Source organism: Cyclopterus lumpus, chromosome 14, assembly GCF_009769545.1.
Source record: "Cyclopterus lumpus isolate fCycLum1 chromosome 14, fCycLum1.pri, whole genome shotgun sequence".
NCBI lineage: Eukaryota > Metazoa > Chordata > Actinopteri > Perciformes > Cyclopteridae > Cyclopterus > Cyclopterus lumpus.
The window spans coordinates 2,992,033-3,004,532 of record NC_046979.1 but is presented as its reverse complement, the minus strand read 5'-3'; the positions used below and the strand labels follow the sequence as shown (position 1 = coordinate 3,004,532).

Genomic DNA, 12,500 nt, shown 5'->3' with positions numbered 1-12,500 from the left:
AACCAGAGGAGTCGCCCCCTGGTGGTCAGGAGAGAGAATGCAGCTTTAACACATGAAGCATAGACTTCTATACAACCAGAGGAGTCGCCCCCTGGTGGCCAGTAGAGAGAATGCAGCTTTAACACATGAAGCATAGACTTCTATACAACCAGAGGAGTCGCCCCCTGGTGGTCAGTAGAGAGAATGCAGCTTTAACACATGACGCATAGACTTCTATACAACCAGAGGAGTCGCCCCCTGGTGGCCAGTAGAGAGAATGCAGCTTTAACACATGAAGCATAGACTTCTATACAACCAGAGGAGTCGCCCCCTGGTGGTCAGTAGAGAGAATGCAGCTTTAACACATGAAGCATAGACTTCTATACAACCAGAGGAGTCGCCCCCTGGTGGTCAGTAGAGAGAATGCAGCTTTGAGAGACTTCCACGTTGCTGCCTGATTTTTACGTTGGCGTTCCCACAGATTTGAATTTGTAATATTCTTTTGTCGTGAACAGTATTTTCCCCGTGCTCGTTCTTCGGGGTCCACCTTCTGTGTCACTCTTCCGGCCTCAAGTAGCACTGCAAACAAACGTGGGAGTGTTTTTAATTTAACGTTCCTGTTTCCCGGTTTCGGCACAGAAATGTATTACTGCCCATTTCCAGGCGATCGTCTCGTGGACGTCCCACTCACCGTGACCCGTGTGGTGGATCTTCTACTTCTGGTTGTAAAAAGAGACACTAAAAGTCATGTTTGAACGTTTTTTTTTCTTCTTCTTTTCTCGGGAGGGCCTCCGCCCCTTTTGCATGGGGCGAAAGTAAACTGCAACATCTCGAGGCCACTTAGCGGACTTCCTCTAATCCCGCCGTTAGTTGTTTTAGCTCCCCGAAATAGTCTGTTTTTACACTTCCACCGCGTTTGAAGTCGCGGGTGCGAGCGCTGACCTCCCCCATCTGCTCGAAAAGCCTCTCCTCTTACCCCGACCCGTCAGGCTGCATTACCCTGAGACGCGCCAGGCGGCCAGTTGGCAGCAATTGTGTGTGTTGGGGGGGGGGGGGGGGGCTTCGATCAGAATGATTTCTTTCACAAACAATCAAATTGGTTAAAATGTCTCATCTGGTTCACAAACCACTAACAACCCCCATCATTCCTTCTGGTAGATGTGTGTTGCTTTTTTTAAATTTTTTTTATTTAAAAGATCTTTTTGTGTGTGTGTGTGTGTGTGTGTGCTCGTCGCCACCCTCCGTTCCCATCCCTGTCTCTGTCTGTGTCTCATTCCCACCCTGTGCCCCATGTTATTGGGAAATGAGCTCATGTTGTTCCAATTCTACATGCTGGCAACTCTCTCCGTCTGTCTGTCTGTCTTTCTCACTCACTCACTCTCTCTCTCTCTCTCTCTCTCTCTCTCTCATTTTTATTCTCTCTCTCCAGATCCGATGCATTTTTTTATTTTTTTTTCTACTTTCATGGCTGTTCTTAAAGGGCTTTTTTTACCAGAGGGGGAAGGGGGGGATCTGGAGATGAGGAGCGACACGCTGGCCGATTTCCATTCGCCACTTATCTGCGATTGATGGGCTTGAGAAAATCAGATCCCCGAGAGGTTATAATGAGAATAACAAATCCCCCTCCTGTGTGAGTTGGGAACACTTCCCCCCTGCGGCCTCTAGGCGGCAGTAAAGGTTCACAAACCCTACATGGAGCCCCCCCCCACCCCCCCTCCTGGCCGCAAATTTAACTGGGGAAAGAACATGACAGCTGGATTTGCTTTTCTTTTCTTTCTTTTTTTCCCGTTCTTTGATTACAGCAAGTGGAAACGCTGCTGCAGCAGCTCGGTAATTCGTCTGCAACATGTGGGTAAACTCTGCGTCGATCGCCCGTCGTCTGAGAAGTGAACGAGAGTCATCTCTAATGAGCTCTGAGAGGCGAAATCCTCCGTCTGGAGTGAGAATCCCTCCGCAATCACATGTGGAAACATCTGTGCTCGTCTTTTTTTAATACTGCGATTGGGGCTCGTGCTCGTTGTTTTTTTAAATTTTTTATTTTTTTTAAGTCACTGATATTGTTTACGCGTCGAGCTGTATGTTGTGTGTGTGTTTACAGATGACCATCTGCTTTACGTTTGGAGGGGAGGGGGGGAGATGGAGTGGAAACATTCATGCGACGCAACGGGTCGCCTCCATAAGATGCCGTTTTGTGTAGGTGAGCTGTGCGTGCTCCACCGTTGTGTTACGTCCAGCCGAAGTTGACGACGGCATTCAGTCTTTACCCACAAACACTCAGTCATACAGTGATGGAGGGAGAGGGGGGGGGGGGCATTTATGGGTGTAAATATGGCTGGTTATTACGTGGAGTCTCTCCTGCAAAGCAAACAAGCCGCTCGGGGAGAGAAACTTTTCAACGGGTACATGAATGAGTGCATTCAGTTATCTCGACATTCAAAGAATAAACGCTCCATCAAGAAAAAAATGGATGGATGACAATTTTGAAAGATGTTGTGCAAAAATAATCTGATTTTCTGAGAAATTAAGAGGTTGGTATGTGTATTATGAATAAAGAGGTGTAAAGAAACCTGAACATATTTAGATGTCAGAAGCTGGAATCAGAAGATCTTCTTTTTTTTTCTTTTTTTTTAATAATCGCTCAAACAGATTAATTTATTGTCAAAATAGTTGTTTTTTTTGACATTTTAAAGACGAAAGGATTTGATCGATTTTTTTAAATCGACCAATTGGTTAATTTTCTGTGCAACAAACCGTCGGCTAAAGGTTTGAGTTTAAAGGCGGAGTTAGTAATCTTCAAAACTATAGTAATCATTTTGGGGGGCGTGGCTTGCTTTTGGCAGGAGGACCGAAGAGACTAGACCGCTAGATTTAGCGACTTTTTTTGGAGCCGCAGCTGCTACTTTCATTGGAGAGGAGTCGGCAACACTGGCCTGGGGGGGGGGTTTATCGATTGGGTATAGTCTTTGAAATCAAGTGTACTTTTTGGTAGTTCCTCAACCCGCTACCGTAATCTCTAAATATGCAGTAGAGGGAACAACGTACAGCCACGATTCTAGAAATGAGCCGAGGTGGCATTTTTTTTCTTCGGGGGACAAACGGCGCCCCCCCCAAAGCTCCATAAACGGCCAACGAGTACCGGAAGCTTCTGGACTTTCCCGGGGGCTAACCTCCTTCCAGCCTCGGCCTCTCGTTACGGGCCTCGCTCCCCTTGTGCTGGATGAGTTGTCCTTGGACTGAAGCTGAGCCCCCTGGGGAGCTGAACTCCCAGAGCCCCCCCCCCCCCCCCCCCCCACCGACACAGAGGGAGAACCTCCTTCTCGCCCTTCAGTTAGTAAGAGAAACAGATCTCAGACGTGCGGCTGATTTAATGAAATTAATAATAAAATATGTATGCGCGGATTAAAAACGCATCTTTTAAATCGGTGAGCTGCAGAGTTGACTTTGTTCAAAGTATTTATCTGAACGGTTTACTTTTACAACCTTGTCAATTATGTAATTATAAAAAAATACACGAGCGTGCTCCTAAACTTAGTATGACTACTGAGCTTGCTTTGTGGAAAGAGACGGGCATTGTGTGTACATTTATACTGTGTTTATTTATTTATTCAACTGTTTATTTGATTTTAAATGATGTTATTTATTTATTTTAGTGTCCAATAAACACCATCTTTGGATTGTTGGTGAAACCTGAGCACCAGGAGGGAACCCTCACAGAAATGTGATTTGATTGATCCTTTTTCCAATCGGCTTAAAGTGCATAATATTATTTAAACGTTGGACTGTGGGAGGAAACATGAGCGGCGGTAGAAAACACGGGGAGAATATACCAAGTCTGCACAGGTGGAGGTGATCTTTTTCTCCTTCTTCTCTTTCTTTTGCCTCCTGCTTTCTTTTCCATCTCAGCTTTCTTCTTCTATTCCCTTTCTTTTCCATCTCCTACATTTTAAACCTTCTCCTCCTCCTCCTTCCGTTTTACAAGCATCCGTTTGACTTCCGTCTCTAAAGGTCGTCCTTCTTCTCGTCTTCCACCTGTTTTAATTTTGCACACAGATCGTTCTTGGCCAGCTCCTTCTTGAACTTCCCATCCCTTCGCCTGCCAAGCTTTTGACTTTGGTCTCCCAGCTCTCGCTCCTTCAAGCCCAGTTTTTGTGAACTTCTCCTCCAGCGCGACGTATGCAGCTTGCCAAGCTTTCTCGCTCCGGAGGAGTTGAGCTTGTTTTCGTCAACAGCTGGTTTTTGGAGCTTCCGAGCGAGACTCTCTTCCTCCTCGCAGATATCCATGATTTCAGGGTCCCTGTGGTGGATCTGCTCCTCCACCTGGTTCACCTTCCTCTGGTTCTGCAGGGTGTCTGGGGAGCTCCTCTGTGAACGTCTTCCTCTCCTGCTTCGTCTGGACTTTGTCTCCATCAGTTCAATTATGATAAAGACTTTGGTTTGCCGGTCGAAGACTTTGGTTGCCGGTCGAATACTTTGGTTGCCGGTTGAAGACTTTGGTTTGCCGGTCGAATACTTTGGTTGCCGGTTGAAGACTTTGGTTTGCCGGTTGAAGACTTTGGTTTGCCGGTTGAAGACTTTGGTTTGCCGGTCGAAGACTTTGGTTGCCGGTTGAAGACTTTGGATTGCCGGTCGAATACTTTGGTTGCCGGTTGAAGACTTTGGTTTGCCGGTTGAAGACTTTGGTTTGCCGGTTGAAGACTTTGGTTGCCGGTTGAAGACTTTGGTTGCCGGTCGAATACTTTGGTTGCCGGTTGAAGACTTTGGTTTGCCGGTTGAAGACTTTGGTTGCCGGTTGAAGACTTTGGTTGCCGGTTGAAGACTTTGGTTTGCCGGTTGAAGACTTTGGTTTGCCGGTTGAAGACTTTGGTTGCCGGTCGAAGACTTTGGTTGCCGGTTGAAGACTTTGGTTTGCCGGTTGAAGACTTTGGTTGCCGGTCGAAGACTTTGGTTGCCGGTTGAAGACTTTGGTTTGCCGGTCGAAGACTTTGGTTTGCCGGTCGAAGACTTTGGTTTCCCGGTTGAAGACTTTGGATTGCCGGTCGAAGACTTTGGTTTCCCGGTTGAAGACTTTGGATTGCCGGTCAAAGACTTTGGTTGCCGGTTGAAGACTTTGGATTGCCGGTCGAAGACTTTGGTTTCCCGGTTGAAGACTTTGGATTGCCGGTCGAAGACTTTGGTTTCCCGGTTGAAGACTTTGGTTTGCCGGTTGAAGACTTTGGTTTGCCGGTCGAAGACTTTGGTTGCCGGTTGAAGACTTTGGTTTGCCGGTCGAAGACTTTGGTTGCCGGTTGAAGACTTTGGTCATTTTGATCTGATTTTCATCTGTTAGAAGGAAGAGAAAATGTCAAAAAATGCCAGATTTGAACAGTAATAATAATCCAGTAGGAGTCGGGTGATAAAATATTCAACCAGCTCTTCTGGAACGACTGTAAACATCTCGACGACATTGCGTATTAATTGAATTAATAGAACTATTATAAAATGTAACATTGTAATTGTGTGTGCAGAAAGTAATATATATGTAATATTAGGTTGTGAATGAATACCTTTTGAATACAGATGAAGTTTATAATTGAAAAAAATAATGTATTGATTTGTCAGTATTGGAGAAAAAGACATCTACCCCAACTCAATTAATTGTTCAATTAAAGTTTTAGTTAATTGCTTTTGAAGAGATGCTAAACCTCAAAGAGTTTGTCATAAATAAACTTATCTAATTCTAATGGTAAAAAAAAGTCAAACTATGAATTTTCTGGATTATTTAAAATAGTTTAAAAAAAAAAGCCTTTTTAAAAACTCCATATCTAAAACCCTCTAGTTTACACCCACATGTAAACATGATGGCCCTCCCACCGTATCCTTTACTCGCAGCTCAGCGTCGCTCCGTTCCCACGTCCGTCTCCAAAATGGAACGCTCCCCGGGAACCGGAGGCGCCGCCGCCGCGTCACTCGTCTTATCTCGTGAAAAAAAAAATAATAAAAAATGGCTGCAGGTGAAGCGGCGAGGTGCGGCGCCCACAAGCGGAGGCGGTTGAGTAAACCTGACGTCGGCTGTCTCTTTAAACCCTTTTGCTGGTGACCCTGCAGTTAATGAGGGGGCATTACAGGACACGACGCTCGCTGCACAAATAGGAGCTGACCGCGATAACCGTCACTTTAATGAGGGTTCACGGCGTGCATCACCGCCCCTGGAGCGCTCGTTAAGAACGTTCATTCCAGAAGATTATGACGTTCACACGTGAGCCACAAAAGAACTTCAGCGTTTGCTTCCAAATTATTAAATATTTTTTTTTTTTTTTTTTTTTATGGTTTACACGTCAACCCCGGCGGGGCAGCGCTGTCCGGGCCAGCTGGAGAGAAATGAGGCGTAAGAGGTGGTGGTGGTCATCATCATCATCATCATCATCATCATCATCATCATCATGACCACCACCGCCGTGCAATTCACAGCGTTCTTGCCTTTCACTGCAGAGGACGGAGGGTTTTTTTACGGGGGGGGGGGGGGGGCTGACGCGGGTGATGATGGGGCTCGCAGGCTAATCATCGGGTAGTCATGGCAGTGTGTAATGGAGGCGAGCGGCTTGTCTGCATGTGCGTCCGACACACACACACATGCACGCCGAGGAGGTTTTGCATATGTGTGTGTGTGTCTGTCTGTCAGTCAGAGGCTAGCAAGAGCAGGAACAATCTGCATGCACTTAGTCCTGGCAAGACAGAGCAGGCGTCTCTAAGCCCCTGGACCGCGCGGCGGTGGAAAACCGATCTGTAAATAACAGACACATGTGTTTGAAACCGAGTCCCGTGTTCCAGTCCACGGCCGCAGTGAGACGCAGAACACCGCTCGGCCCCCACGTCAAATTGTCTCATCCAGTGTTGTATGACAATCATGGCGTAATAGCACCAAATCGGCTGCTATAAAAACTGGGCGCTTTGGGGGACGGGGGGGTGGCTCTGCTCTGCTGTCGGGTGTTTCTGATTATTTAAGACGTGGGGGGGGGGAGGGCCTGCATAATGTCATGTCAAATTATCTGACTCTTGACAGCTGCAGCCTGTCGGGCCGGTTGTAGCGAGCGGACGGCCGGCTGGACGGAGAGCCGAGACGTTCATAACTCAAACGGGGTAAACGAAGCACTTTGAGAGAGGGGGGGGGGGGGTAGAGAGAGAGTCCTTGACCTCTGTTGACATTAAAGGCCTCGGCAACGCGTGGCGGGGTTGGTTTTATTTCCTTGTTTGGCTCAAGTGGAGGTCGTTGAGACGACCTCCAGGTGACAGACATTGTCGTCCCGCTGCTCTCCTTACTGCCCCCGAGGGACCGCCGCCTCTCGGGATTTCAGGTTATTTGGGCGATTTCTTGCTTTTCTTTGTCGTCTTCTGTTTCGCGTTCCGCTTTCCTCCCAAATTACCTTCCGCGTGAACGTGGACGTGCAACTTTCTTTTTTTTTTTTTTCCCGGGGAAGCGTGACACTTGGCTTGATTAAAAGCAGTTTTTCGACGCAGGCCCCTTTTTGAAGTTTGGATAATGAGTTTAAGCTCCGGTTGGGGTTGGTTTACTGGTCAATCCAATGGATTCAAAATGCAAAATATAAAACACACTTTTATAATACAGCATTTGTTCTTAATCACCGGCAAAATGCTTCATGCCGTGAGCCGGCTTGGGAAGAAAAATTACACTTCTCGTCCCTCTTCTGCATAGTTAGGAAATATGTGGAAACGTATCATACAGATGTGTCTGCAGATGTTTGCAGTAATGTTGTTTAATCGACATTACGGTGTCAGTGGGATGTTGTTGCTTTTAAAGTGGTCTGACCCGGTTGGCAGACGTTTCTTAAAAGGGATCCTCCCTCTAATAAATAAGAAAGTACACATTATTAACACATGCTGGTCCATTAAGGCCAGAATCCTGAAAACGGTAGTACAGTCAATAGTAGGAGTAGTCAGTAGTCGGAGAGTCAGTGGTAGTAGTAGTAGTAGTAGAGTCAGTGGTAGTAGTAGAGTCAGTGGTAGTAGGAGTCAGTAGTAGTACAGTCAATAGTAGGAGTAGAGTCAGTAGTCGGAGTCAGTGGTGTTAGTAGTAGTAGAGTCAGTAGTAGAGTCAGTGGTGGTAGCAGTAGAGGTGGTAGTAGTAGTATAGTCAGTAGCAGTAGTAGAGTCAGTGGTAATAGTAGAGTCAGTGGTGGTATTAGTAGAGTCAGTAGTAGTATAGTCAGTAGTAGTAGAGTCAGTGGTAATAGTAGAGTCAGTGGTGGTATTAGTAGAGTTAGTAGTAGTAGTATAGTCAGTAGTAGTAGAGTCAGTAGTACTAGTAGAGTCAGTAGTAGTAGAAGTCAGTAGTAGTAGTCTGCAGTAGTAGAGTCAGTAGTAGTAGTCAGTAGTAGTAGAGTCAGTAGTAGTAGTCAGTAGTAGTAGAGTCAGTAGTAGTAGAGTCAGTAGTAGTAGAGTCTGCAGTAGTAGTAGTAGAGTCAGTAGTAGTAGGAGTCAGTAGAAGTAGAGTCAGTAGAAGTAGAGTCAGTAGAAGTAGAGTCAGTAGTAGTACAGTCAATAGTAGGAGTAGTAGTAGTATAGTCAGTGGTAGTAGTAGGGTCAGTAGTAGTAGTAGAGTCAGTGGTAGTAGTAGAGTCAGTAGTAGTAGTAGTAGAGTCAGTAGTAGTAGTAGTAGAGTCAGTAGTAGTAGTAGTAGAGTCAGTAGTAGTAGTAGTAGTAGTAGTAGAGTCAGTAGTAGTAGAGTCAGTAGTAGTAGTAGTAGAGTCAGTAGTAGTATAGTCAGTAGTAGTAGAGTCAGTGGTAATAGTAGAGTCAGTGGTGGTATTAGTAGAGTTAGTAGTAGAGTCAGTAGTACTATAGTCAGTGGTAGTAGAGTCAGTAGTAGTAGTAGAGTCAGTAGTAGTAGAGTCAGTAGTAGTAGTAGTAGAGTCAGTAGTAGTAGTAGTAGAGTCAGTAGTAGTATAGTCAGTAGTAGTAGAGTCAGTGGTAATAGTAGAGTCAGTGGTGGTATTAGTAGAGTTAGTAGTAGAGTCAGTAGTACTATAGTCAGTGGTAGTAGAGTCAGTAGTAGTAGTAGTGTAGTAGTAGTCAGTAGTAGAGTTAGTAGTAGTAGTAGAGTCAGTAGTAGTAGTATAGTCAGTAGTAGTATAGTCAGTAGTAGTAGAGTCAGTAGTAGTAGTAGAGTCAGTAGTAGTAGTAGAGTCAGTAGTAGTAGAGTCAGTAGTAGTAGTAGTAGAGTCAGTAGTAGTACTAGTAGAGTCAGTAGTAGTAGTAGAGTCAGTAGTAGTAGAGTCAGTAGTAGTACTAGTAGAGTCAGTAGTAGTAGAGTCAGTAGTAGTAGTCAGTAGTAGTAGAGTCTGTAGTAGTAGTAGAGTCAGTAGTAGTAGGAGTCAGTAGCAGTATAGTCAGTGGTAGTAGGAGTCAGTAGAAGTAGAGTCAGTAGTAGTACAGTCAATAGTAGGAGTATTAGTAGTATAGTCAGTGGTAGTAGTAGAGTCAGTAGTAGTAGTAGAGTTAGTAGTAGTAGTATAGTCAGTAGTAGTAGTAGAGTCAGTAGTAGTAGTAGTAGTAGAGTCAGTAGTAGTAGTAGTAGAGTCAGTAGTAGTAGAGTCAGTAGTAGTAGTAGTAGAGTCAGTAGTAGTAGAGTCAGTAGTAGTAGTAGAGTCAGTAGTAGTAGTGTCAGTAGTAGTAGTAGAGTCAGTAGTAGTAGTCAGTAGTAGTAGTAGTAGAGTCAGTAGTAGTAGTAGTAGAGTCAGTAGTAGTAGTAGAGTCAGTAGTAGTAGAGTCAGTAGCAGTACAGTCAATAGTAGGAGTAGTAGTAGTATAGTCAGTGTTAGTAGTAGTCAGTAGTAGTAGAGTCAGTAGTAGTAGAGTCAGTAGTAGTAGAGTCAGTAGTAGTACCCCCCTCCTACTTTGAAGGAACGTGGTGTTTAGAAATGGAACGATATGCAGGAAGCTTTTAAGTGTTCACACTGAATCCTTTTACCTGTCACTCAATGTTCCTCAGCAGCAGATTAGCCTGAGCTCCACCCAGAGAGAGAGAGAGAGAGAGAGAGAGAGAGAGTGAGTGGGCGGGCGAGACAGAGACGACATGTTTGGACAACACCTGACCTGACAGGCTGCTTAGCCATCTCCATTAGAGTCAATGAGGGCTGAGGAAAGGCAGACCGCCTCGCTCTCCAAATTGGTGCCAGTGGGGGTCAAGTTCCAGGAATATGCCAATTACTTAAATTGATCAGGAGACGTTTTTTTCCTTGATAACCAATTAGATCGAGCGGCCGATCGTGTTACAGCCGCCGCGCCGCGCCCGGGCCACGCGAAACAGGACGTCTCCAGAAATTGGTTACAAACGCACTAATTTCTCGGGCGAGAGTAATTCTGTTTCGTCATGTCAGGTGGTGCAGTAAACAATGGCGTTTCAGTTGATTTAATTAGGCGGGGAGGAAGTATTTAGGGGCTTAATTGAGATTGCAGTGGGAAATTGCTCTGAAATAGGTCTACCTGATTTTTTTTTTTTCTTTCTTTCTCCTCCTCCTCCTCTCCTCACTGTGGGCATGACGAGGGATTTCACTCTCCTCTTTGTAGATAATTAGAATAACCATAATCACTCCCTGGATGTCCTGTGATTGGAGAGAGAGCCGTGTGTGTGTGTGTGTGTGTGTGTGTGTGTGTGTGTGTGTGTGTGTGTGTGTGTGTGTGTGTGTGTGTGTGTGTGTGTGTGTGTGTGTGTGTGTGTGTGTGTGTGTGTGTGTGTGTGTGTGTGTGTGTGTGTGTGTGTGTGTGTGTGTGTGTGTGTGTGTGTGTGTGTGTGTGTGTGTGTGTGTGTGTGTGTGTGTGTGTGTGTGTGTGTGTGTGTGTGTGTGTGTGTGTGTGTGTGTGTGTGTGTGTGTGTGTGTGTGTGTGTGTGTGTGTGTGTGTGTGTGTGTGTGTGTGTGTGTCTCGTCCGTCTGCAGCTTTGATCGTCGAGTCTGAACAAAATGCCCAAATTGTTTGGTTTGGTCAAATCTGAATATTATCTGGATTATTTTAGCGTTCCAATTGATTGCATATTTAATTTCTCTTTTTGGGGTTTTGTCCAGCAAGATGTTTGGAGACAACCACCGTGAGCTTTTAGGGGAAATTGTCAACAATTTTCTACCATTTTAAAAAAATATATATTTATTTTACAAATCTATTATTAAATAAAACAACTGACTGATTTATGACATTTCACATTTGTTACGACGTAGTGTGATGATTTTGTAAGATGTCTACAGGAGGATTTTATTTATTTATTTTTTATAAATAGTTTCACTAAATTATTTTATTATTATTATTGTTGGCAGTTTTTTTTTTTTTTTACCTTTTTTGTCTAACAAAACATTTCGGCTATAAAGTATAGACATTTATTTTAGCTTTACTTGCATGTCGTCCACCTCACAGCAATACACACGCTTTTATAAACGGTTAAAAAAAGAAAGATTATTAAAAGTATTGACAATTGTTGTTTATTGCATTGCTACGTACAGTAAAGTGTAGTTTTTGCGTTGACATTTCCCCGTCAGATTAATAACTATATCTATATGCACAGTGAGAAGAAGAAAAAACCAGTTCAAAATCACATTTATTTAACATATTTTCGTCAGTTATTTGCATTAATAAGTATTGTATATTTTATTTTGTTGTACTTTTATCGATGCAGTTTTTTTTTTCGAGGCTACATTCCCGAATGTCTTTTGATTGACAGTCGATCGTGTCTCCCTGAACAGGCGTTCGGCTTCATGTCTCGAGTGGCTCTGCAGGCGGAGAAGATGAACCATCACCCAGAATGGTTCAACGTTTATAACAAGGTAATAACTGTCCCCGCGCTGCAGGCCCAAGGCACCATTTTTCTTTTCTAAAAAGCGATTACGGTGTTTTGAGTCACCGCCATGTTGGCTTCTGACCAATTACAGGCACACCGAGATCAATCGGCCCCGGATTGGGTCGGATTAATCTTTTTCCATGTCAAACTGGTTCTGAAGAGCTCTCCGAAACACCCCCGTTTAGTCAGAACCTGCAGTAGCTCCACGCTCTAATCCCGTCGTCTATCCTGTGAAAAGCTCTGCAAATGCCCCCCCCCCCCCCCACGAGTTGCCCACCACGCACACTCTCTCGCTTTTTCCTTCAGGAATAAAGTAGCGCTTGATATGAAGAACCCAGTCCCCCGAAGAAGAAAAAAGCTCTGCTGAGTTACGGCGTGGCGGAGCGGGACGCTCTGACAGGAATGCGGCTCCTAATCCACTCTTTATTAAAGTGGCTGCAGCGCGGTGCTGAGGGTCTCTCCCCCCCCCCCCCACCCCCCCCGCGGCACTTTCCAACCCGGGCGCTCGAACATAAATCCCACTCTGGCGGCGCTTCGGCCTCCCAAGAAATAAGATGCAGTGCACGCTGAGCTACCGCTAATATTCCGTTAATATTCATTCATGTTCTGCTTTATTGGCTCTCAATATTAAGCTTTAATAGTGGAGCTGCTCTCCAGGATGAAACCTCATCGGTTGATTGAAATATCGGTGTGTGTGGGG

The 12,500-nt window shown here is 45.0% G+C and overlaps 1 protein-coding gene across 1 annotated transcript in view; it reads left to right on the top strand.

Moving 5' to 3' along the window:
- Positions 1-12,500, top strand: part of LOC117742757 (pterin-4-alpha-carbinolamine dehydratase 2-like) — a 15,144-nt gene that overhangs the window by 1,608 nt on the left and 1,036 nt on the right. Inside the window, exon 3 of the mRNA XM_034550376.1 lies at positions 11,706-11,786. Coding sequence (XP_034406267.1) covers positions 11,706-11,786 — 81 coding nt within the window. The remainder of the gene's footprint in view (positions 1-11,705; positions 11,787-12,500) is intronic.